The 23,346-nt window shown below is 55.8% G+C and overlaps 3 protein-coding genes across 6 annotated transcripts; 1 reads left to right on the top strand and 2 right to left on the bottom strand.

The window, feature by feature from the left end:
• The first annotated feature begins 145 nt into the window (after positions 1-145).
• MPV17L2 (MPV17 mitochondrial inner membrane protein like 2) lies at positions 146-3,856 on the top strand. 3 transcript variants are annotated; one of them, XM_037028651.1, is made up of 5 exons: positions 146-1,222; positions 1,814-1,984; positions 2,787-2,863; positions 2,981-3,109; positions 3,313-3,856. In XM_037028651.1, the coding sequence occupies exons 1-5, from the start codon at positions 1,036-1,038 to the stop codon at positions 3,403-3,405; spliced, it is 657 nt and encodes a 218-aa protein (XP_036884546.1). In that variant the 5' UTR covers positions 146-1,035; the 3' UTR covers positions 3,406-3,856. The 3 variants fall into 3 exon arrangements, with proteins under 3 accessions (XP_036884546.1, XP_036884547.1, XP_036884548.1); XM_037028652.1 differs by having other exon boundaries at positions 147-1,222; positions 2,981-3,197; positions 3,525-3,856; XM_037028653.1 differs by having other exon boundaries at positions 147-1,222; positions 2,981-3,197; positions 3,313-3,326.
• RAB3A (RAB3A, member RAS oncogene family) lies at positions 3,519-8,949 on the bottom strand. 2 transcript variants are annotated; one of them, XM_037028649.1, is made up of 5 exons: positions 8,796-8,949; positions 7,464-7,691; positions 6,334-6,452; positions 5,645-5,734; positions 3,519-3,655 (listed from the first exon to the last, which is right to left on the bottom strand). In XM_037028649.1, the coding sequence occupies exons 2-5, from the start codon at positions 7,689-7,691 to the stop codon at positions 3,556-3,558; spliced, it is 537 nt and encodes a 178-aa protein (XP_036884544.1). In that variant the 5' UTR covers positions 8,796-8,949; the 3' UTR covers positions 3,519-3,555. The 2 variants fall into 2 exon arrangements, with proteins under 2 accessions (XP_036884544.1, XP_036884543.1); XM_037028648.1 differs by lacking the exon at positions 3,519-3,655 and adding an exon at positions 3,901-4,721 and having other exon boundaries at positions 5,610-5,734; positions 8,796-8,948.
• Positions 8,950-11,828: 2,879 nt separating this feature from the next.
• On the bottom strand, positions 11,829-23,068 carry PDE4C (phosphodiesterase 4C). Its single transcript, XM_037028851.1, has 15 exons — positions 22,879-23,068; positions 19,996-20,187; positions 19,401-19,437; positions 19,236-19,309; positions 19,028-19,080; positions 18,563-18,675; positions 18,392-18,485; positions 17,703-17,866; positions 17,405-17,503; positions 16,828-16,992; positions 16,649-16,748; positions 15,865-16,019; positions 14,184-14,306; positions 13,752-13,934; positions 11,829-13,223 (listed from the first exon to the last, which is right to left on the bottom strand). Exons 1-15 carry the CDS (start codon positions 23,022-23,024, stop codon positions 12,822-12,824), a joined length of 2,100 nt encoding a protein of 699 aa, XP_036884746.1. The 5' UTR covers positions 23,025-23,068; the 3' UTR covers positions 11,829-12,821.
• Between the last annotated feature and the right edge of the window lie 278 nt (positions 23,069-23,346).

The raw sequence follows: 23,346 nt of genomic DNA, 5'->3' as shown, positions 1-23,346 counted from the left end.
CTAGATTTTACAGGCTACAGTCTTTGTTGCAATTCCTTGTAGGGACAGGAAACAACACAGAAACAAATGGGCCTGCTGTGTTCCAATAAAGCTGAATGTTAATGACACACGTTTGAATTTCATATAATTTTCACATTATCCAGAATATTTTGATTTTTCCTGAACAATGCAAAAATTTAAGAAATATTCTTAGCTCGTGGGCCTCACCAGAGAGGCACTGACAGGGTTTGGCCCACGGGCTGTAGTTTGAGTTTGTGACATGCTATTCCTGTAGGTAATGCACAGGTTTCCGTTGAAACTCACATTTTCCCTTACAGGAACAAAAGAAATAACATGGGTATATAATTATTTGTGCGGCAGCGGGGTTGCTGCGAAATAAGTTAATGCACTTTATGTGCTGGGAACAGTGCCTAACACTATTCTGCATCTAAGGTCAGATACTCAGCTAAAGTCAAGACCAAAGTCAATTTCTGGACCTGACACCCACTGGGCTTCGCCCCCAATTCCTTCAGTCTTTGCGGAATTATACAAGACTTCCACCCCTCTAGCTGACACGGCCACAGATCTGAATTTTCTCTCAGGAATGCCGCGGGAATCTGGCTATCTGGAGCGCTACTAGACCAGAGCTGTGCCAACTGCCTAAGATTGGCCATCTTAACGCGGGAGGCGGGACGACAGGAGTAACTAGTCTGAAATTGGCCAATGCGGTACTGCACTAATAAGTAAGAGGGCGGTGACTGCTACCCAGAGGTCGGTGCCGGAAGAGAAGAGAAAACGCAAGTGAGCAATTGGCAAGCGTGGTGGGGTCGAGGCTTGCTTTTGATTGGTCCACAGTCTACGCGTGATGTCGTTCATCGATTGGCCAAGGAATGAAATGCCAGTCTTTATTGGCTAATATCTCTCGGGGAGGGGAAAGTGGAGCAGCGAGCTGTCAGCGCTCGGTCCGCGCTTGGGCATCTCGGGCGCGGCCGGGACGCTAGATTGGTTGGCACAGGCGGGCGGTCCAGACCATCAGTTCCTGGGCCTCCACGTGCGATGGCATCAGGTGGCTGGCGCTGGCTGCGCGGCCTATGGGCAACAAGGCAGCCTATGTTTCAAGGCCGTGCGCTGCTCGTTACCAACACGCTGGGTTGCGGCGTTCTCATGGCGGCTGGGGACGGCGCACGCCAGTCCTGGGAGATCCGCGCCCGGCCAGGCCAGAAATTCGACCCAAGGCGCTCAGGTGAGCAGGCCGGCACTGCCGACCCTGGACCCCGGGGAACCTTTGACTCCGACCTCAGATTTGGAAATCTTGGGACCAGACCCGCGGGCCGTAACCCCTAATCCGTGGCCTGAGTCCGGCTTGATCTCTACGTGCACCCTATAACCTGACAGCCCCTACCCATGTCTCCCTTCCATAACTGGGATGTCTGTCCATTCCCACCTTTGAAGTCTCGTCCCCGCCCAACCCCTTGTTCGCTTCAGCACTAAGCCTGGGAAGCTGGACCCGGGGTAATCAAGGGCACGTGGCATCTGGACCCTGACAGCCTGGGACTGCAGCCTGGGATTGCCCTGTGGCCCCAAAGTTTCCTACCCTCTGTGTTTCGGTTTCCTCCTCTGGAAATAGGGGCTATGGTGGAATCCCCTCCTAGGGGGTGATAAAGGGATGAGGTGAGATGTAAATGTAGCCCCTGGAATGGTGCCTAGCAGTGGAGCTAGTAATGAAAGAATATCTGGGTGGGCCCTGGGAGAGCATTGGGCTTACTCAGGGAGGGAGTGGATGGGGGGCTTTAAGGAACTGATATGGCCACTTTGACTCTTGGACTGCCCTCAGCGAGCATGTTTGCTGTGGGCTGCAGCATGGGACCCTTCCTACACTACTGGTATCTCTGGCTGGACCGCCTGTTCCCTGCATCTGGCCTCCGTGGGCTTCCAAACGTCCTCAGGAAGGTTCTCATCGACCAGCTGGTGGCCTCTCCCCTGCTGGGGGTCTGGTACTTCTTGGGTAAGGAGCCTCATGAGCTTGAGCTTTGCAAACCCTCATAGGACGGGAGGAGCAGAGCCAGCCTTGTGTTAAGGATGCCAAGGCCCATTCTGGTACACCTTCTGTGCAGGTGGTCCTGGACTGGAGGCTGGGTCACAGTGGTGACAGGACAGACCTAGTGGGGACAGCTGTGAATGGTAGAAGCACAAACAATGGTGCTAAGTGTAGGAGGGATGAGGACAGTGTCTAATGGGCTCGGGTGGGGTGGGGTGGGGCTTAGAAGGGGTTGCCAAAGGAGAGGAACTCAGCTGAGATTTGAAGGAGCCAGAAGGCAGAGGAACAGCAAAAAGAAGAGGAGCAGAGATTGGGATTCAATGGGGCACATTTACCCCAGCCCTTGCCTCTGGGAAGAAAGTCCTCACCTGTGCCCCAGCCTGCAGGCATAGTTTCCTCATCTGTTGAAAGATGGGTAATAAAATAGCTTTAGGGTGGAATGGGTGGAGGAGGACAAAGGGCGGAAATCGGGACAACTGTAACAGAATAACAATAAAACATGACTTAAAGAAACAGCTTCAGCATCAGGAAGGGTGTCTTCTTTTGGACGCACCTAAGGAATCTCCTTAGGATCTTCCTTTGGATCTCGCTCACGGGACCCACTCGATCGTGTTGTTTCCCCACCCCTGACACCCTGCTGTCCCGCCCTTCTACTGCAAGGCTGTTAAATGTCAGGTCCCGTTTCCTAGAACAGTGTCCCTGAGGGGTCCTGCCCCACTGGCTCCTCAATGGGACTCCTAAGCCTCTGACACTCTCATTTCCTTGCCAGGTCTTGGCAGCCTGGAGGGCCAGTCCCTGGAAGAGAGTTGCCAGGAGCTGCAGGACAAGTTCTGGGACTTCTACAAGGTGGGCATGTCATCCCAGCCCCGCCCCCCCACCATTCATTCTCCTTCCCCTTACTTCTGTCCCCACCACTCACAGCTCCTGGCCGCCACCCTTACTGCACTCTTTCCCTCCCCACAGGCTGATTGGTGTGTGTGGCCAACTGCACAGCTGGTAAACTTCCTCTTTGTGCCACCCCAGTTCCGAGTCACCTACATCAATGGCCTGACACTGGGCTGGGACACATATCTATCCTACCTGAAGTACCGGGTGAGCGCATTGGACAGACCAGGCACCCAGGAGACTCCTTAGGGGCCACACATATGAGCCCCAAATGGCAGTGCAGCCCCCCTCCAGGGTGAGTCCCCTGTGGCCTGGACACATCACACCCCATGGTGGGCAGGCGGTGGGGGGCTGGGCAGGAACTGCTCATCAACAGGGTGAAGACCGAGCCCCTCTCAACTGCCTAACAGGACCTCAGGCAGGTGGAGGGCTTGGTGAGAAGCCTGAAGGCACAAATGTGTGTGACCAGACCCTCTTGTGTGGACAGATCCCCGGCTGCCTGACATGCTCAGCATGAGTGGCACTGGGCAGACTGACTTCTAGCCCACCTGGGGAGTAAGGGGAATGGGTCTGTAGCAGGCCAGGGTCCTGGGCCAAGTTACAGTCCCACCCTTTCTCCTAGGCACCTGGTTGGGCTGCTCCTTCCAAGCCCACTACCAGGCCTCCTTTTCCCATCTGGAACACAACCATGAAGATGTACAATCATCCCTCCTGACCGGGAGCCTCTGTAACCAGGATGTCTCATCCTCAGCACTGGGCCCCAGCCCCTCAACACTGCTGTGGGATGGGCTCTGAGCCCTGGAAGAGAGGTGGGAACATCACCTGTCTGCTGTGAGCAGGGCCCAGCCTGGAGCTGGCCCCCGGGATCTGGAGCTTTAGCCAGGGCCAGGCAGCACCAGGGTTGTTCTGGTCACAGTCTGTGTAAATGTAATTAAATTCTCTCCATAATTGAAAGTCTCATGGCTGATGACAGCCAGCGCTGGCAGGTGGCACTCATAGACACAACATCGTCCACTTGCTTTATTGGGTCTGTGTAGTGTTGTCATGACATCTCCTAGGGGCACATTTGACACTCATGACGTCAGACAAGTCGCTGTGTGTGTGGGAGGGGTATGTTCTCAGGGCGGTGAGTAACCACAGCAGCCCCCTCTCCAAAAAAAGGTAGAACTTGGGGGCCAGGAGCCAGGTGGGCCATTGTGGGGCTCTGGCCCACTCTGTGGTCCCTGCTGAGACCCCACCATGTCCTCGGCCCACCAAGGGGCTGGCAGGCCTGGCTACCTCCCATCACCTGGTCACCCTGCCCTCAGGTGCATCTGGCCCCCTCTTCAAAACTGAGAACTATTGATGGGGTGAATTTTAAAAAGGTGGGGTCTGGAGAAGAGGGTGAGGGGTGAGTTCCAGGGCCACAACAAGCCACGGCAGAGCAAAGACAGGGCTGTGTGCACAGGGCGGGACACAGGGGGCAGTGGAGCCAAGCCCCCAGGGGACATCTCCAATAAATAAATAAATAGCTACGATAATAAATAAGGGTGAAGGGCTAAGTTGGGAAGTGGGGGCAGGGGTCTAGTGCCCATGGCCAGGTGGGATCTGATGGGGTGGGGGGAGGGCAGGGATGGGTGGGCCAGCTCTCAGCAGGCGCAGTCCTGGTGTGGGGGCGCCTGCTGGTCCGTGAGCTGTGGGCCCTGCTTGGCGCCTGTGACAGCAGGGTCAGCTGTGTCCAGTGACTCAGACATCTTCTCACAGATGACGTCTACCAGGCGCTCAAAGGTCTGCTTGACGTTAATGTTGTCCTTGGCACTTGCCTCAAAGAACTCAAACCCTGTGGTCAGGGGAGGGAGGAGTGAAGACCCTGGGCACCCCCCTCCCAGAGACATTTCCCTGAGGCCAGAAATACCTGGAGGTTCCCAGTGCCCACTGAACCGTAAAGGCACTGGCAAGTCCCATGGGAAGTAATGCTGAGCTGGGTTAGCCCTATATTTCCTGCGCTCCTTGCTTTGCCCTAAAACTGTCCCCTTCTCACGGTCCCCAAGGCCCTGGCAAGACTCACTCCCCTACTCCCACCACCTAGCCCAGTCCCATACACTGTCCCCGGCAGCCTCTGACACTCAAATCCAGCCATGCCCACCCTGCTCACGCTCTCAGGGGCTCCCTATTGCCCTCAGGAGAGTCTCAGCTCTTCAGCATGTGGTCAGGCCCTGCATGATTGGCCACATTTTGTCCCAGTGACCCTCATGTTGCAGCTGTGTGAAAGTACCCGACAAAATGCACAGGATCTTTCCCACCTCCGGGCTTTGCCCAAGCTGTTCCCTCTGCCCGAGGGACCACCCTTTCTTCAGGCACCAGATGCGATATCCCCCCTCCACAAAGCCTTCTTGTGGGCATTTCCCGTGGTACTTCCCCAGCCCAGGTTCCTCTCTCTCACAAAGCTGGAGGCCTCCTGAGGGCCCAGAAACACCCAGTATGAGGCTGGGCAGTGAGGATGTCAGAATGAACCAGTAACGTCCTGCACAGTGAACTACAAACCTGTCAAGATCTACCTCACTTGGGTCCTGGGTCAAGGCCAGTTTGCAGGAAGCATAAATTGTCTGGATTCAAATCCAGGTCCCATCCTGGCTTTGCTCATAGACCTTGGGTGCGTCCCCTCCCCTCTCAAGGCCTCAGTGTCCCTCTTCTAGCCTGAAGGTGTCCAGCCCCTCTGAGCACTCACCAAGGTGGTCGGCCAGCTGCCGCCCACGTTCTGACGACACCACCCGTTCATCCTCCATGTCACACTTGTTCCCCACCAGCAGCACCTGGGCATTATCCCACGAGTAGGTCTTGATCTGGGTTGACCTGGAGGTCAGGGCAACGGGCGGTTTGGGGCTGGGAGCATCTGAGCTCCGATCCCTCATCCCCTTCCAGGCTCCCAGCTCCCCATTATCCCGTGAACCTGGCAGGTTTAGTTTCTCTTCTCTGTCCTGCCAGAAAAACTGCTGTCTCTGGATTTCTGCTTCAGTACTTCCTCGATCTTCAAAATCTTTCAAGCAGCCTCTCTCCGCCCGCCTGCCCAATCCCTGTCCCAGAGAGAGCTTCTCCTTCCTCAGCAAAACCAAAAATTTCCTCAAAATGTATCATTACTTCTGGGCAGAAATATAAATGTTTCTGTCCTCTATAACCTGTGCAAACTGTCCTTTTATGTTCTGTCATTTCCCCAGCCCCAATTTTTTTTCTGTATGTTTAGATTCATTTTTTTCACCTGAAATCCTTTTTCCTCACTATTTGGAGCCAATGATGCTGTGTTTTAATGATTATAGACCGACAGCAGGTCTGGGGCCCTAATACTGCTATTTACATATCTGCCAGGGGGCTGGGGTTCCCTCATCAGCCTACGCCCTGGGCTTTGCACCAAACCCAGCTCAGAAAACAGTCTGAGGGGCTGGAGGTGTGCTCACCAGTCCTGCACAGCATTGAAGGACTCCTCGTTGGTGATGTCATACATGAGGATGAAGCCCATGGCACCCCGGTAGTAAGCTGTAGTGATGGTTCGGTACCGCTCTTGCCCTGCTGTGTCCTGGAGAAGAAGAGACAGGGTCAGGTGGGACCCAGGTATAAGATCCTTGATGGAAATGAGCCCTGAGATCTAGTCCAATTGGTTCAAGACCCAGAGAGGAGTAGGGGCTTGCCCAGAGGCACAGGGGGCCAGGGACACCCAGCCAGCCGCCTGCACCAAGAAATGTGGTACTAGAACATCCTACAGAGTCTGGTACCTTCAGAATCGCTCCCTCATTCACCAATACATGTGTACAAGGCATTGCCCTGTGCCATACACCACACTGGGCCCTAGGGACATGGCTGTAAACCAAATTGACAAAAATCATTGCTCCTGTGGAATTGACAGTTCAACACAGGAAACAGACAATAAACCCATGAAAAGGAAGAAAATGTATCCTATGTCAGAGAGCCATAAGGACTGATGCCGGGGACAAAGCCTGACAGGGATGGGCAGTGTGGACTGGGGCAGGGTGCAGAAATTTGGGAGTTAGGGAGAGGGCCATGGGACAATCAGGGCAAGGACAATCCAGGCAGAGGGCATAGCCAGGCCAAAGATGCTGCCGTGGGACTGACCCAGGCAAGATCTCCTAGGCCAGGGGAGGGGTGTGGAGTTTACCCTGCATGAGGTGGGAGCCCTGGGAACTAACAGGCTCCTTCTGGCCTCTGTGGGGTTGTGGGAGGCAGCCAGGTGACCCTGGGGGAGGTGACTGTGCCTGTCCTAGACAATGGGGTTGGGGGCCAACATCCATTGAAACCTCAGACTCACAAGGAAGAACTTGCAGGGGAGGAAATTGAGGCACTAAGCCCAGTGATGCTCCTGCAGATACCAGGTACAGGGAAGAACCCAGCCCTGGAGGGCACAAATTAGGCTCTGATGGAGGAGCAGGGGCTTTCTCTTCTGTAACTTTGGTGCTCAGTAGGCACACGGTAATGCCCAGTTGTGTGAATGAATGAAAGAGATAGGAAAAGCTGGAGCTACTTTTCCCATAAGGGAGAATGATGAAGCTGGGAGTCCCCCAACTAGACCCACCCAGATCTGCAGCTTGATCCTCTTATCATTGCGGTAGATGGTCTTGACCTTGAAGTCTATGCCCACAGTGCTGACAAAGGCAGGCGTGAAGGAATCGTCTGCATAGCGGAAGAGGAAGGACGTCTTGCCGACACTGCTGTTACCAATGATGAGGATCTTGAACATGTAGTCGAAGTTCTGGTCCGAGGACTCCTTCTGTCCATAGCGCGAGTCTGTAGCTGACGCCATCTGGGGATGCGGGGCTCAGGCTAGTGTGAGGGGTTCCCCTGCCAACCCCAAGCCCAGGCACAGGATGGAGAAAACACCAGAACCACAGAGAGGTACTAGCTCGCCACCAGAAGCCCTAGTACTAACTGTGGAGCCCGGAGCAGAGGGCCCGCTGTGACCTTGAAACGAGGGGGAGGGGGGCATCTCAGGGAGAAGCTCAAAGAAACCGGTATGGGGACACCCCTGTAGCCCCTCCAGCAGGTCTGTGCCCCAGGTCAGGCTGTAACCCTAAACCCTATGGCTGCGCTGGGAGGGGGTGACTGCGGTAGGCCCCGCCCCCCATCAATCATTTATGTTTCTCAGAACCCAATGCTGGCACACGTGGACAGTCCGCTGGGACACACGTCTGTAGCCCCTCTTTCCCCCTCACTCCCAGGCTGGGGGAATTCAAGTTGAGGCAGCTGCATAATGTAATAGGGTGGAGCATGCACACAGTCACGTGCACACAGCAGGGCACCCATTCACCCGTGAACGCGCGTGCACATGAGGGTTGAACTCATTCGGACACAGAACAGAGAGACGCACGCAAACACCTGTCTGCACACCGACATGCATATATAAAGGTGCAAATCCAGGAGCCCTCCACCCATGCAGGTGTGTGTACCTAACCCACACGGGTACGCATCCCCGTGTATGTATGAACACGACCATGCACGCACACGCACAATCCATGCGTCTCTCTCAAGCATGCAGCAAAGGCACACTTGGGTCAGGACCCTCGCTGGATCACATGGTCATAGCCAGGTACACACGCAAGGGTACACCCAGACCTGCTGACACAGGCGGGCGCGCACACGCGTGTTCACACCCCGTGCACGCGCACGCACACGCACAGCTTCCCGCAAGGTACTCGCCTCGCCTCCTCCTCCGCCGCCGCCGCAGAGGAGGGGGTGGGGAATGAGGGTCTGGCAGTTAAGGGGAGTCTCCTACCCAGGTCGGAGACCGCCGCATCCTCCCTCATTTAACCCCCGCCAACCTCGTCGACCATCCCCACCAGCCCATCCACCAAATGAAGGTTACTTAGGTGCTTTGAGCGAGAGTGCAGCGGGCCGCCCAGGAGCTCACCTTGCCCTGCACAGATGCGGTAGCGACCTTAGAGACGGCGACTTTTTTGGCAGCGGCGGTGAGGAGCCCCCAATGCGTTGATGTGGGGCTGCGCGGCAGCGGCTCGAGCCCCTGCAGTCTGCGGTGACGTCCTGCAAAGAGCGGGGCGGGGCCTCACATGCAGATACGGCAGTGACGCCATTCTGGGGCGGAGCCGCGGGAGAAGAAGTGGCCCACTAATGCCCTCAGAGCTAGGAGGGGCGGGGCTCTTGCGCAGATTGACGCACAAGTGGGGCGGGGCCCCGTGTGCACACCCAGTAGCGGGCGGAAACGTTTAGGAAGGGAGGGATCACCTGGCAGCCCCGCCTCTCCTAAGTGTCATGGAGGCGGGGCTGCGCGGCAACCTCTCACTGGCTTAAGCAGTCAAGCGACGGGCTGGGTAGCCAATCAGAGATTATTATTTTCCCCTTCTGTCCAGTGGTGGCTCCCCAGGCGTAGGGGACCAGATGAGGCCTTGGCAGAGCTGGGGTCGTCAGGGGGCGTTCCCCTTCCCCTGCACCGCTCATCCTAGGTGTGACTCTCTGGCAACCCCTACCCAGGCCAAAATGGTGTGACTAATCGTCAAACGCTCCGAATCCCCAATTTCAGAAAAGAGGGACAGAGGTCGAGAGTTGCAGCATACCCCCTATTTATGGGCTTCAAAATAAGTACAAAAGGAGAAAAGGCGGAAATAGGGGAGAGACCCCGTCCATTTTCTGAGATTAAGACCCCCAAAGTGGGCTGGGCTGGTAGATGCACCACACTGTTTCTAAGATGAAAGAAGAAATAAGCACCAGGAGAGTCACCCCTCCCCACCAATTCCCAGAAAAGAAGGAAAGAGTGCGATGGACGCTCCGACAACCCCTCCCCTGCCTGCGCCCCATTTTCCAGAGAAAAATTCGAAGAAAAGGCGGAAATAGGGCAGACAAACTGCCTGTCCCCTACACCCGCAAAGCCTGCGATAAAAGATCGGAGAACAAGGAGGGTAAGAGCGAAGCTAAAGAACGGGTCTGGAAGAGACTTCACCCTTCCCTGGTTCCTGAATGAAAAACAGGGCCGGAGAAACCCCCTCCCTCTATCCTGAGGAAACAAGACTCAGAGTGGAGACTTTGAGGGCTCAGATGCTCCATCATTTTCCCCCCAAATCTTGAGGAGGGTAAGTCAGAATTGCGGGGTCCTGGAGAAAGAAACCCTGGCCCCCATTCTAGTTCCTTGCCCCCAACTCTCTCCAGTCCCCAGACACAGCAGGAGGCGTGTGGCCCCAGGAAAATCCTGACACCCTCCCCTCAGACTGCTCCCCAGGAGGTGGGGGAGTGGTGCTCATCCTATTTATAAAAAGCTTTCCAGCTTCTGAGGCTCGGGGAGACCAGAATAACTTTGTGCCAGAGGCCGCCCCCTCAATCCACGCAAGCCCCCCAGCGCCCCAGAAGTGCAGAATGTCCCTTCCACTCTGCTTGTATTTGGTAAATCTGTTTTATCTAAAGGTAACATTTTGCCCCTTTCCCCTAGTTCACCTATAAAAGTATCACAGACCCACTTCGGAGAATTGGGAAAATTCAGGAAAAAATCCACAATCAAATCCCAGCTCTGGGTGGGCTCCAGGTGTGGCTGGTCCAGGAACGCAGTGGAAGTGAAGACTTGCATGCCTCTTGGTTCGCTGACCTCCCTGCATCAGGCTTCATACGTGGGTGGCACTCGGAAACACCAGGTTTTTTCCCCAGGGGAGAACCCCACAACAATGTACACCAGATTGTCCCAGATAAATTTGTATTTTAACATAGAAATGACACTGGGCCTTTATTGCTAATAATCACTATTCAGCTCTGAAATTAGGGATGATTGAATGGGGAGGCTGCATACTTCAGAAGGGTCCCCTGCATGGCAGGGGAGACAGAGTTGTAGGGGAGAAGTGCCCCAAACCCTCCCAAGTCCCATCCTACTCAGAGCATGACTCAGGACACACTTTCCTCAAATGTTACCTGTTCTTGCAATTATGGGACCCTCACAAAGAGCCCACTTCATCTGTGAAATGACAAAGGCTTCAGGAGGTTAAGGGCCTTGTTCAAGTTGGCAAAGTCCATCTTTGAGGACACTGAGGATGGTGCAGTGTTCCTGGCTCAGACAACCGGAAATCATGATCTGGAGTGCATGATGGGCATGGATTAAAGAATCCCCCAGAGCTTCCACCAGCGCCAGGCTAGGATGGGAAATCAGGGAGGACCTCCCAGAGAAGCGGTGCTGAGCTGAGACCCAAAGAGTTAGGATGAGGAAGAAAAGAAGCATTCCAGGTGGTGTGCAGAGCATGTGCAAAGGTCCTGAGGTGGGGCCATGCTTAGAGTGTGGGTAGAGTGTAATCAGTAGGGGGAGTGGGAGGGATGCCTGTGGCTCAAGCTGAAGGGGAATATATGAGTGTTCTTACAAATGGGTGAAGAAAAATCCACAGGGAAATAAGGTGAAATGCTGGAGGCAGATGGTTTATGGGTGAGGTTATAATTAAATTTTATTTTCTTCTTTATGTTTCCATTATTTCCAAATTATTTACTATGAATACGTATTACTTATAAGTAAATGGGAAGGAGAAAAATTATAAATGATTATCCCCTAAATCTCTGTCTTTTAAAGATCTGAAAGGAAATGCATCAAGCTCATGACCCAGATGACTATGGAATTCTCCCTGTGGAATTCCATAGTAATTATGGTGATGATGAATTACTGGAATCATTTAGTAATGAAGCCAGCTGTTTCATAAGCCAGAGGCTGCGGTGCGGACCTGTGTCATGCATACATTTTCAGGCACGCTGGGAGGGAGGCAAATTGGGGTGTGGAATACTGAGCCTTCCAGATACAGGAACTAAGCCTGATACTTGAACACAGAGCTACCTCCTCTTCTCCCACCCAGCGAAGCCACGCCAGCCCCAGGCTGAGCTCCAAGAACGGAAATGCGGAAGGTGCGGCTGGCCAGGAAGACTCCCAAATTTGCTGCGTCTTCGGCCGCCAGGGGTCGCCGCTGGCCAATATCCAGGGCCCAGCTGTGAGGCCTCCAGCAGGCAACAGGACCTCTCTGTGCCTCAGTGTCCCCATCCATGAAGTGGACATGATACTAGTTTAGGGTAATAGGGTTTATTTAACCCCAGAGAAACATTAAATGACCAAAATTTCTAAGATATTTCAAGGTGATCGCAAACATTACCTCTCAACCAAGGTTTATCCAAATGCTAGGATTAGGCTATAGAGGAAAACTGGCCCTGGGGGGAGTCTGGGACACCCTCAGAATCAGGAAGGGTATTGTGTGTGTTGCGGGAAACTCTGTGCTTTTGTTCCTGTTCTATAAGAGGAAGAATGTGAAGGGGTATCGACAGGGTGTCCCGGGGCCAGAGAGAACAGGTGCACCCAGGGACACTGCCGAAGACAGAAATTATAACTACTTAAAGCAATAACTGACATACAAGTAGCAACAGGCTACATCAGTCTTCAGAGATGTCCCCACACAGAGCCTTCTCTTTGTTGCCCCCTTACCAGCCCCCTCCTGAGCTCCAGGACCAGAGTTGAGACTGGGCAAAGCGTTGGTGCACGCGTTTCCCCATTCAAGGTCCCGTTCTGCAGGGAGCTTCCCAGAAGATGAAAGGGAGGTGCCAGTGGAAGGCCTCTCCTTGGAGCTGACTTCTCACCCCCTTGCTCAGGGCTACCCCAGAGGCACATAGCGGGCATAGGCCTGGCACACAATAGGTGCCCAGTCAATATCTGATAAAGAGTGAAAGAATAAGCTCTGGATGTGGCTGAAGAGTGACCGCTGGAGAAGTTGAGCCTGATCCAGCCCCAGCTTCAGAGCTGACTCTGAAGGACAGCTCTCTCCACAGAGCAGGAGATCAGAGTGGACCCCAAGCCGGATGCCTTTGATTTGACCCTGAAACTTGCCTATAACTAAAAGCTTGGTTGTCTCTCTGAATGTGTGAAGAAGGCCAGGCCTGGGACCTCTTCCTGGAAAGTCGACCCACTCATTAGGGACCACTAGGTTCCAAAGGACTCAGCCGCTACATTGCCCTCATGGTCCACGCAGGGCTTGCCCCCGGTCCTCTGGTTGTCTAGGCACAAGGCCTCAGGATCTGTGCTGGCCTCAGGAGACAGGAGCTTAGTGTCAGGTGACTCTGAAGCCTCCTGAGCCAACATGCTCTCCCCCTCCTCTTCCTCCTCTTCCTCCTCTTCTTCTGCTTCCTCCAGAGTCAGCTCAAACTGGAATCTATCATGGCCACCCTGCTCAGGGATGGTGGCGTCCATGGGGCTACGGGGGATCTTGCTCTGGTACCACTCGCGGTTGTCCTCCAGTGTGTCCAGCAGGTCTTGTGCATCTGGATGTACCAGGTCAGCCCACGTCTCCCACAGTGGGTGGGCGATGTAGTCAATAAAACCCACCTGTAGGATGACACAGGGTTGTGGGGGAGAGGCAGTGCGCTGTGAGTCGCCATGGCACCTAGACCCAGTCCAGCCTCCAGGCCTTCGCCTAAGTTGTTCTCTCTCCCTGGAATGTCATTTTCCAACTCCTATTCATTCTTCAAAACCCCCTTCAAACAACCTCTCCTGTAGAAAGCCCCCCTTACCCCTCTGGGCTGCCCCAACCCCTAAGTCTTTCCTTCCACCCCAGCCCTGACCCATCAGGGCTGGGTATATGTGTCCCCTCAGACTAAGAGCCCCTCCAGGTCCCCTAAGCCTACGCCATTCAGAACACATTTTCCAATCCCATGCGTGCAAATCCCTCTCCCTGAAGCCCAGAGAGAAGGTGCCCCAGGCTGACCCCATGCAACCCAGGGCAGACCATGGCCTTGGGCCACACTCCCTCATTGACTAGCCTGGGGTCAAGCCAGAACTCCTGGGGTGGGCTCAGCCACTCCTTTCCCTCCCCCATACCACATGTCCTCCATCTTAACCCAGTTGCTCTCCGACCTGAGACTTCTCCACTGAGGCCGTGTGCTTGTCGCACATGGGGCTGATGTCCAGGCCCGCCTCTCGCTCACGGTCTCCCTGCTGGAAGAACTCAGCCATGATGCGGTCCGTCCACTGGCGGTACAGGGGCAGTGGCTTGGTGGGGTTGCTGAGGTCCGCACAGTGTACCAGGTTCTGCAAGACCTGGGGAGATCGAGGCTTGGGAGGGCTCAGGCCAGGCCTCCCCCAGGCCCGGTTAATCCCCACCGCCGTGGACACGCCCTTCTTACAGGTGGGGAAACTGAGGCCTGGGAGGAAAGGAGCAGCTACGGCATGGTCACATGAGTCTCGGTGCCTCTGTTTTTTCAAGCTTGGCACATAGTCAACACTTATAAATGCAAGCTAAATGAGAGGCATGGAAACCAAAGCCCCGGAGTCTGCCCAGCTACACACCTGGATACGGTCAGAATAGTTGTCCAGCAGCAGGACCCCCAGGCTGGTCACCTTCTTGGTCTCCACCATGGTCTTGAGGTCAGCCAGGAGGTTCATGTGTTTGGACATGTCAGTGGCCAGCACCTGGGGGCAGGTGAGGGGAGAATGACGGGTATGAACATTGCTCCCTCCCCACCCCTAACTCCCAGACATCATACCCGCTTGGACACTCAGCCCTCCAAGCTTCGGTGTCCACATCTGTAAAATGGGGGGATGTAACGGCATTGGCTGCACACCCAGCTCACAAGAGATGAAGCAATGGTCCCATCTCTGAGCTCACTGGGCTCATGGGGTGCATCCCACATGTTAGAGATTAAATATGGGCCCTGGCTGGTATGCCTCAGTGGATTGAGTGCCAGCCTGAAAACCAAAGAGTTGCCAGTTTGATTCTTAGTCAGGGCACATGCCTGGGTTGCAGGCCAGGTCCCTGGTGAGGGGTGTGCGAGAGGCAACCACACATTGATGTTTATCTCCCTCTTGTTCTCCCTCCCTTCTCTTCTCTCTAAAAATAAATAAATAAAATCTTTTTTAAAAAAAGATTAAATATAGAGGTTGAGGTGAGAAGTACTTAAGGTTAGCAGTGAGGAGCAACCCAGGATATGGTCTGTGCAAAGGCCCTGGGGCTGGATGAGCTGAGGAACATAGAGGAAGCAGTTATGGCCAGAGCAAGTGCGGTTGGCAGGAGCAGAGAGGGCCTCAGGGAGGACTGGGGGACTTATCCAGAGGGCCATTGGAGCCACAGGTTAACTTGAAACTGGAGGTGATGTGACATGATGCTCCCCAAATCTCCCTGTGACCACTGTGTGCCTGGGACGGCTGTTTTCAGCAGTTTGGAAGGAAGTTCAGCCCCAAACACAGCTGCTTAAAAATCAAGTTCACTGGACCCATGTAACTCCAACCCAGGAGTAACCATAACCTCATCTGTGGGCTTCTCCGAGAATCAGACAAAAGCCTCAAAACTTCTTCCCAAACCTGCAGTCTGCCCCCAAATGATGCCCACTACCCAGGGCCCCCTCTCTGTCTCACTAAAGTTTTAATTTCTCATTACTGGGAGCCTTGTTTCCTTTGAGCCCTCCCCACATGCAACTCCCTCTGCTGGGGATGCTCCTCCCAGCTCATCCTCCCCACCCGCAGGCCCAGCCCCAGTGTTCCTTCCTGGGGAAGCCCTTCCTGACCTTGAGCATCCCGCATCACAGCTCTGTCTGCAGGCCACCCATCACAGCTCTGCTCAGGGATCCCCATCATGGTTCCCGCCCACGTGCCCATCTCCCCACAAACTGGAATTCCCAAAAGGCCGGAACTGCCTTGGTCATTGTACAGTGCAAGCACACAATAGGTGCTTGATAAATGTTTGGAAAATGAATGAATGAGGCATAAGACCCCAAAACTTACTGGTGTTTCCCAATCTAGAAAATATCAAATGGCAAACTAAAGGCTCAGAAAAAGTTGCACCAGAAACCCCAAAAGCTCAGTTTCCACATCACTCATGTGTGAACCACGGCCAGGACCAAGGCCCTGCTCATCCCATCCCATCCATTTGATAGACCAGGAAGCTTAGGCTTAGAGCAGAGACAGGCCCAGGTTCAACCGAACCCCCAACCCAGCCAAGATCACCCCACCCAGTCCATAGCTTCAGCCTCACCATGTCGATGACCATTCTGCGCAGACTCAGCCACTGCTTGGTGCTGAGGTTCTGGAAGATGTTACAGTTCTCTGCCTGTAGCAGCTTGAAGCCCACAGCCAGGTGGTGGTTCTCCAGCACAGAGGCGTCATTGTACATAAGCGCAAGCTCTGAGTCTGTGCGGAAAGCAGGCAGCCTCAAGATCCGCCAACCAACCCGCCTCACCAAAAGCCAGGTTTGGTAAACTGTTGGCAAACTCCTACTCATGAATTGAAGCTTCAATTCGAATGCCCCCTCCTCCAGGAAGCCTTCTACGACCCTGTCTCTCCCTCTGGCCATGCTCTGACTCCACAGGGTTGAGGGCATCTGCGTTCTGCTCTGCCTCCTGAGACTGGAGTCTCCGCAAGGACTCGGTGCAGTGGGAGATGGTGTGTGGCAAGTGTTGGCTGAGCAGCAGAGTCTTTGTGTAGTTAGACTCTGGGATCCCCCAGTGAAAGCGCTCTGCTCTCGTCCTCAGTTCTTCGGGGATGTACACAAGAGGTACCCAGTAACTGCTCACTGACTGAGTTTTTCGGATCCCTTAAAGGACCCCAAACTTTCAAATCACAGTGGGCCCAGATCAGCTCTGCCACATTTGCTATTCTCCCATTTATTGAGTGTCTGCTATGCACCTGAACCCACTCTGAGTACCTAAGGGAAAGAAGATTGCCACGGCCATTTCACAAACAGGGACACTAGGTTCAAAGCAGGGGTGGGACCACCAGATACTGTATGACTGACAGGTGGAACAAGACCCCTGACTTACTGGTGTTAATGAGAAACTGGTTGGAAACTCCAGGATGGTCCACATCATGGATGGCACTTGCAAAGATGGCAGCCAGGACTTCCAGGTCTGTGAACACAGCCTGAGCAGGCATGGGCATAAGAGGTGAGGGACATGCTCTCTGCACCCTGTGCCCACCCAGTCTGCTCATAGGGCCATACCTCAAGTGCAGGCATGGCCAGCATCACATGCGTGGACTGGGCCACGTCGGCAGCATGCAGGCTGTTGTGGTAGGCCACATCGGCATGGTAGTGACCCTCCAGCGTCAGCAGGTAGGTGACAAGCCTGTCCACTGGGATCTGGAACGTCTTGAGCAGGTCACGTTTCTGGTTCATCACAGGCCCCCAGTTAGGACTTCAGCCTCCAGGCAGCAGAACACTCTGCTCCTACTCTCTGTTCTCCCCTACTGGACTTCTCTCTGTCTCTCAAATGCTCCACCTTCCAGGATGCCCTCAATTTTGAACTCACTTGGTCTCTATCCTTCCTCTCTGGTCCATCCCTGACCCCCACAGCAGTTCCCTCCAGAATGGGTCTCTTCAGGCTTGGGCCCAGGGCTGAGGCTTGTTGATAATCAGCAATGAACTACTACTCAACCTAGTGAACTCCTATTCATCCATCAATGTCCTGTTCAAATATCCCACTTAGGGGTGTTAGGGAGGAGTCTGTCCCCTGAGGTCTTGAAGTAGAAAGAGGTGAAAGAAACCCAGGGGTACTAGAAGCCAAGGGTATGGGAGGTACCTGAAAGATGCTGAATATGATGGCTGTGAGGGGCCGGTTCCCACTCAGCTCTGCCACTTTGAACACATCAAGCCCCCACTTATCGGTGTCCTCCAGTTCCTAAAATGTGAAGAACTGGAGCTTGACCCCAGCCCAACTTCCCCAAACTCTAGCCCTATGACACCCTCCCCCAGGCCCCAGATCTTATATTTAGCCCCACTAGCCCAATATACAAATGGGCAAACCAAGGCTCAAGATAAGGCATCCAAACAGAGCCCGAACTCTAGCCTGGGCCTCGGCATTCTGGTCGGGAACCCACCTTGGCCAGTTGCCCCTCCTGGTCAGTCTGGACCCCCAAACGTGGAATGGTGGCTGTGGAGAGGCTGGCATTGTGAGGGAGCTCATGCAGGCCGCTGATCTGGGACATTGGCCTCGGGGGCTCCGTGAGGGTCCCCCTGGGTAACTCCACCTCAGTCTGCTGGTCTGGAGGGAGGGCAGGGTAGAACTCAGAGAGAGAAGCTAATTCACCTGCTAGGGTTGTCCTGCCTAGCCTAGACTTTGCTAAGCCTCCAGATTAACCTATTTTCTTTTTACCTGGATCAAAGTGAGCTCAGAGCAAAGTCCCTGTATGGCCTAGAGCTACCCCTGTTTTCATGGCTGCCTCAGTAACCCCTGATAGACATGGCCCCTGAAAGCCTGGGGCTCAGTGTTTTTCCCCAAACAGCCCAATCTCCTTTCTATCTCCCAAGCTGGAGACCCAGCTGTCTGGTTTCCTCTATCTCCTTCTTGGGAAACTTCTACTCATGCTTCAGATCCATAGCTTTAATGTCCCTCTCCTCCTGGAACTTCCTCCTGTTCTTCCTCCTGGCCCAGTCTTCACCCATGTGGCTCAGGGTGTCCGTGGCTGGCTCTGCCTTCCACAGACTGTTTGTAACGGTGGAGTCTTTCTCTTCTTCCTTCTTCCTACCTCTGTGTGTTGCCCAGGCAGGGACAAGCCCCACAGCTCACCCAGGAAGGTCCGGGAGATGTACTCTGACACCTGGGTCCCGGATCGGCTGGTTTCAGACAGGTGCGTCAACTCCCGATTCAGCATCCGCTTGAACTGCAGGGGAAGGTGAGGACGGTGGTGAGGAGTACTGTGGGCGGGGGCGAGCAAACTCAGCTCTCTGGCCTCCTCACCTTGTTGGAGGCCATCTCCCCCACCGAGTGCCGGGTCTGCAGGGTCTCCAGCTGGTCCAGACACCAGTCCAGCTCGTCCAGTGTCTCCAAAGCCAGCTTCTGCCCAGCGTCCTCTGGGGGCTGAGCTGTCAGGGGGCTGCTCCACCCCCACTCGAGGACCCCACACCCTTTATGCCTCCATCTCCACGTCTGGACCCTAGAGCCCTTCCCAATGGGGCCACTCAGGACCCCAGGATTTGAGTTGCACATATATCCCCAAGTGGCTATATGACTATGGGCAGGCCCCTGCCCCTCTCTGGGCCTCAGCCTTCCCATCTGTAATACAGGTGTGGTAGACTCCATCCCTGAGGGTGTTTTGGGGGGTTAAAATGGGCCTAAAAGACTCATGGACTGGGGAGGTCACCGAGGAGAAGAAATTGACAGCAGCCCCACAGTGGGAGGAAGGGGTAGGAGCAGGCACATTACCTGTAAGTGGAGGGGGCTGACTGCCAGATGGGGGGTTCCCGACGGATGCCTGCCTGCAGTACAGTTTGATCAGGGGTGGCTTGCCTCACCCCTGTGACCCCACCCCCACCCAACCCACCTTATCTGCCAGACCGTGACCCCATCCCCTCCTCCCAGCCCTGCCCTGTCATCTTCTCTGCCAGGCCCAGCTCCACCCCCCCCCATGTACTTGGCTGCCCTGAGGCCTTGCAGGTGGGCTATCGCTGCGACATTTCTCCGAACTGTCCGAAGACTGGCCAGGACCTGTCAGGAGGGGAACAGTCAACCTCGGAAATGGAGGGGTCGACTTAGCCTGCTTGGTTCCTGCAGGGAGAGTGGAGGAATGGACACTCACCTGGGCAAAGGGTGTCACAATCATGTCTTCTCCGTGTCTGTGGGGAAATGGGACATCAGAAAGGGCGGTTAGGGAGGTCTCCTGCGTGTTCCCATCTTCTAGATTTTGCCCGCACTGCGCCCTCAGGTAAGCATGTGTTTCCTTCGACTCCTCCTTACCATGCCCTATTGGTGCCCGGGCTCCCCTTACCTGACTCTTCCTTGAAACCCACCACAGCCTCTCCGACCATTCACTCACTTTATCCCCACCTCACACATGGGGAAACTGAGTCCCAGGAACAGCAGGGGTCTTAGAGGCAAGATGATATTATGTTATTTCCCTTTTATTATGGCTACCAGGAAGTTCGAATCAATGTGTTTTTTCAGTTGCTACTAATTGTCCTTAATGTTTCTGGATTTCCTCCCAACCCCAACCTAAAGTCAAGCACAGATCACTAGACATCATTCTGGGCAAGCTCAACTGAATAAGTGGCTGCTTGTCAAACTCCTACTTAAACTTCACAGCCCCACTCAAATGGCTACTTGAAGGAGGTGTGCTGAATGGAGGAATAAAAGAAGGAGGAAGAGAGGAGGAGGCCCACCGGCCTCAGACTCACAGGTCGCTGGCCACAGAGGAGTTCCGGGACATGGCCTTAGGCGAGAGTTCATAGTCGCTGTCAGACCGGTACAGGAAGGACTCCCGCCGTTGGCTGTGCTGGGCAGAGGTCTGGATGCCCTGGCCAAGACCAGGCCCGACCTGGGGGTCCAGGGCACTTCTCCCACATAACAGAGCATTTTCCAGGTCAAAGCTGGAAGCAGAGGAGGCATGGTCAGAGCAAACCTGTCATTTCACATCCTCACTGGACCAGAACCGTGGGCCAGGAAGGAGTAGCCTACAGTTTGTTCACCTGCCTCACAATCACGCCTTCTCAGGGACCCAGCACCCCTCCTGCCTTGGTCTGTACCCAGAGCCTTCCTGCTAGAGCCAATCTGGACTCCAGGACGTGAGTTTCAGATCTGTCCCCAAATGTCTGTGTGATCATGGGTAGGTCTCAACCTTTCTCTGGACATTGACCACCTGTCTCTGATACAGGCTGGCAGAATCTCCCCTGAGGGCGCTTTTAGGGTGCTACGGCTGAGCCCCTGAGGACACCTGGGCGTCCGCATTACTAAGGAGGAAGCTGAGGTCCGGGTCGCATGGGCACTGGAAAAGACTTTCTGGGCTCTCTCCTCTCGAGGGTCTTGGGTCCAGCCTAGATCCTGCCATTTCCGAGGTACCCCAGAGCCGGGAGAGGCCCTGCCCCGAGTCAGCTTTGGCCACGCCCTGGCTCAACTGACACCCACCCCACCCCCCATCCCCCGGTCAGCCTCAACCTACTCGGCCCAGCCCCGGTCTCGCGGACCACGCCCCCAGGTCCTCTAGTCCCCTGCTTCATTTTCGCCCGAACGTTCTGCCCGTTCTCTCCCGCCTTCGGGCTTCCGCACGGGTTGTGCCCTCTTCCTAGAGCACGGGCCTCCCCGTAACACCTCCTGCGCGAGCGATCGCCGAGTCCTCCCTCCCAGTGCTCTCAGCCCTGTACTCCCTTCCTTCCACGCTCTGGGTAATGGGGAATTCCTGCCCTTCCCCTTGGGGTCAGGGGTCAGAGAAAGAGTGGGAGGGGGCGTGGCTCAGAACAGAGGTCCTGGCGGGGGAGTTAGCAACCGGGGAGAGGGGCTGCCTGTGGACCACAGGATTGAGAGCAGCCTGGCAGGAGACAGGGAAACACCGCCCACGACTTGGGGCTTCTGGCCAAGGGCCAGTGTCCACCTGATCCCCCGCCAAGTCACACATCCGGAATTCCGCAGGATTCTGTCCGTTGCAGCTGGTTTCGGGCCGCATCGGTCAAGCAGGGCCAGGTTTGACTGAGGTCCCCCGGGCCTGATCCAGCAGAGTCCGGTGGAGGGAGTTCTTTTTGACTGGGCACGTCCGAGCGCGCTCGGGCAGGTTCGGACACTTTCGGGCCAATCGGCTGCGCCCGGCCTCACTCGGGCGAACTCGGGCGGGCTTGGCCTTGTCCCGCCTCGCCGCCGGTTCGGCTTCAGCCGCGCCTAGAGAAGCGGTTCCCACGCGTGTGTTCGAGCTCCTTCCTCGCGACGTCACGGAGATGGCTGGGGCTTCTTAACCCCAACCTGCTTAGCAGAGGGAGCGGGGGCGGGCGGGAGACGCTCTTAGGGCCACTGGCGGCTGGTAAACTAACGCGCCCTCCAAGGGGGAGGCCTAGGGGTGGCGAACCCTCCCCTCCTCGCATCTCCTCAAAGGTTCCGGGAAAGCGCACCCACGGAAAACTAGGAACACTGAGGCTAGGAAAGGCCAACAGGGCGCCGGGTTCGAATTCCGTGAGCCGGCACGCAGGGTTAAGGGCCGGCCGCAGCTGGGGAAGCTGTTTTTCTTTCTGCTCTAAATTTAGCTGGGAGCGGCGGGGCCGGGGTGTGGTTCCAGGACGGGGGCGCCCGCGGCTAGGTCGTCCTGACTGTGGGAACCGCGCGTCTTCCATGGCTAGACAGGTAAACCGAGGCAGGGGCTTCGCAGGGACCCGCCATCCTCCAGCCTCGCCTTCTGGGACCCGAGCGCGCTGGGGACGACCCTCCAGATTTCCTTAGCAGGCGTCTAGTGGGCGCCCTGGGGACGATCTCCGGAAGCTGGACCCCCTGGCGGGTCGCAATGATGCCATCAGGGACCGTGGCCACGGCTGCACTCACCCCTGCCAGCTGTCACGGGCCATGTGACTTTGGAGAAGGGACCTCCAGTCTGAGCCGCTAAGTGCCAAATTATCAAGGGGGTGTGAATGCAGCACAAGCCGGGCACCAGGTACCAGACACAGTCGCGCCCACAGGCCACATTTCCGACCCTAGCCTTGCCCCCACAAGCTACGAATTCACATTCGCGTCCTGAAGGATTCGAACCCAGAGAGGTCACCACCAGTCCTTGGAGGACACCACCGAGCTGCCCTGTGCGGGTCCGCTCAGCCTGGGGCGGCAGCTCCCCTCTTGCTACAGACGCCTTGCCTTGCCCCATAAAATCTGACTTCCTCCGGGGACGCTGAGGGTTTCGCGTGAAGCCCCCAGACCCTCTCATCGCTGGCACCGGGAGGGATGAAGGGTAGCAGACCAAGGGGAACAGTGACCCTCTTTTCTCTTCTCACCTTTGAGACACTCAGGCCACTTGCCCAGGTGGGAGGGTCAGGAGGAGCCGTGAGCCTGAGCCCATCCTGCTCTGGGCCGCACAGCTGGAGAGGGACAGGCGGCTGGTCCCCACACCCCCGCCAGCCTCATCCCCGGCTTGCTTCCAGGCAGCAGGTGGAGGGACACAGATAGGACAGGGGGAGACAGATACGAGAAAGGGCGGGAGGGGCAGAGTGTGCATGCCCTGACCCCTAATCCGGCCCCAGCTGTCCATAACTGTGTCCTTCCCACCTCCAGCCTGGCGGTCCGGTGACCCCTCTACCCTCCTCTCGCCTCACCACAGCGGATGGGCCACGGTGAAGCGCCGCTGCAGGCGGATGCTCTGGTTCACCAGGAGCTTCCTGAAGAGCCCTGGGGAGCCGCGTGGGGAGTCTCGGGGAGAGCCGGGCCCAGAAGCCGAGGCAGGCGCTGGGGCACCCTGCATCTCCGCAACAGCTTGGAGGCGGACGATCCCCGGCGGTGGAACCTTTTTTAGACAGCTGCGGGGGCGGGGCCGGCGGGGAGGGGGCAGAAGGAGCACTGCCCCGCCCCACCACTGGACCTTTAGGGGAGGCCCCTACCGGGACAAACCAGGAAACTGAGGCATGGAGCTGGGTGCCACTCTCTGCTCTCCCTCTGTGGGGGTGGCCCCGTGGGTCCCAGAACCCAGATCTTGTGCCACTTTCCTCTGCCAACATGTCTCAGATTAGTGCAGCTCTCTGGGCTGAGTTGGCTGAAGAGAGTGAGATGCAGATGACAGACAGGGA

The sequence above is a fragment of the Sturnira hondurensis genome, unplaced genomic scaffold (assembly GCF_014824575.4).
Source record: "Sturnira hondurensis isolate 20B ecotype Veracruz unplaced genomic scaffold, ASM1482457v3 Scaffold0020119, whole genome shotgun sequence".
Classification (NCBI taxonomy): Eukaryota; Metazoa; Chordata; class Mammalia; order Chiroptera; family Phyllostomidae; genus Sturnira; species Sturnira hondurensis.
This window is presented reverse-complemented; position numbering and strand designations above follow the sequence as displayed.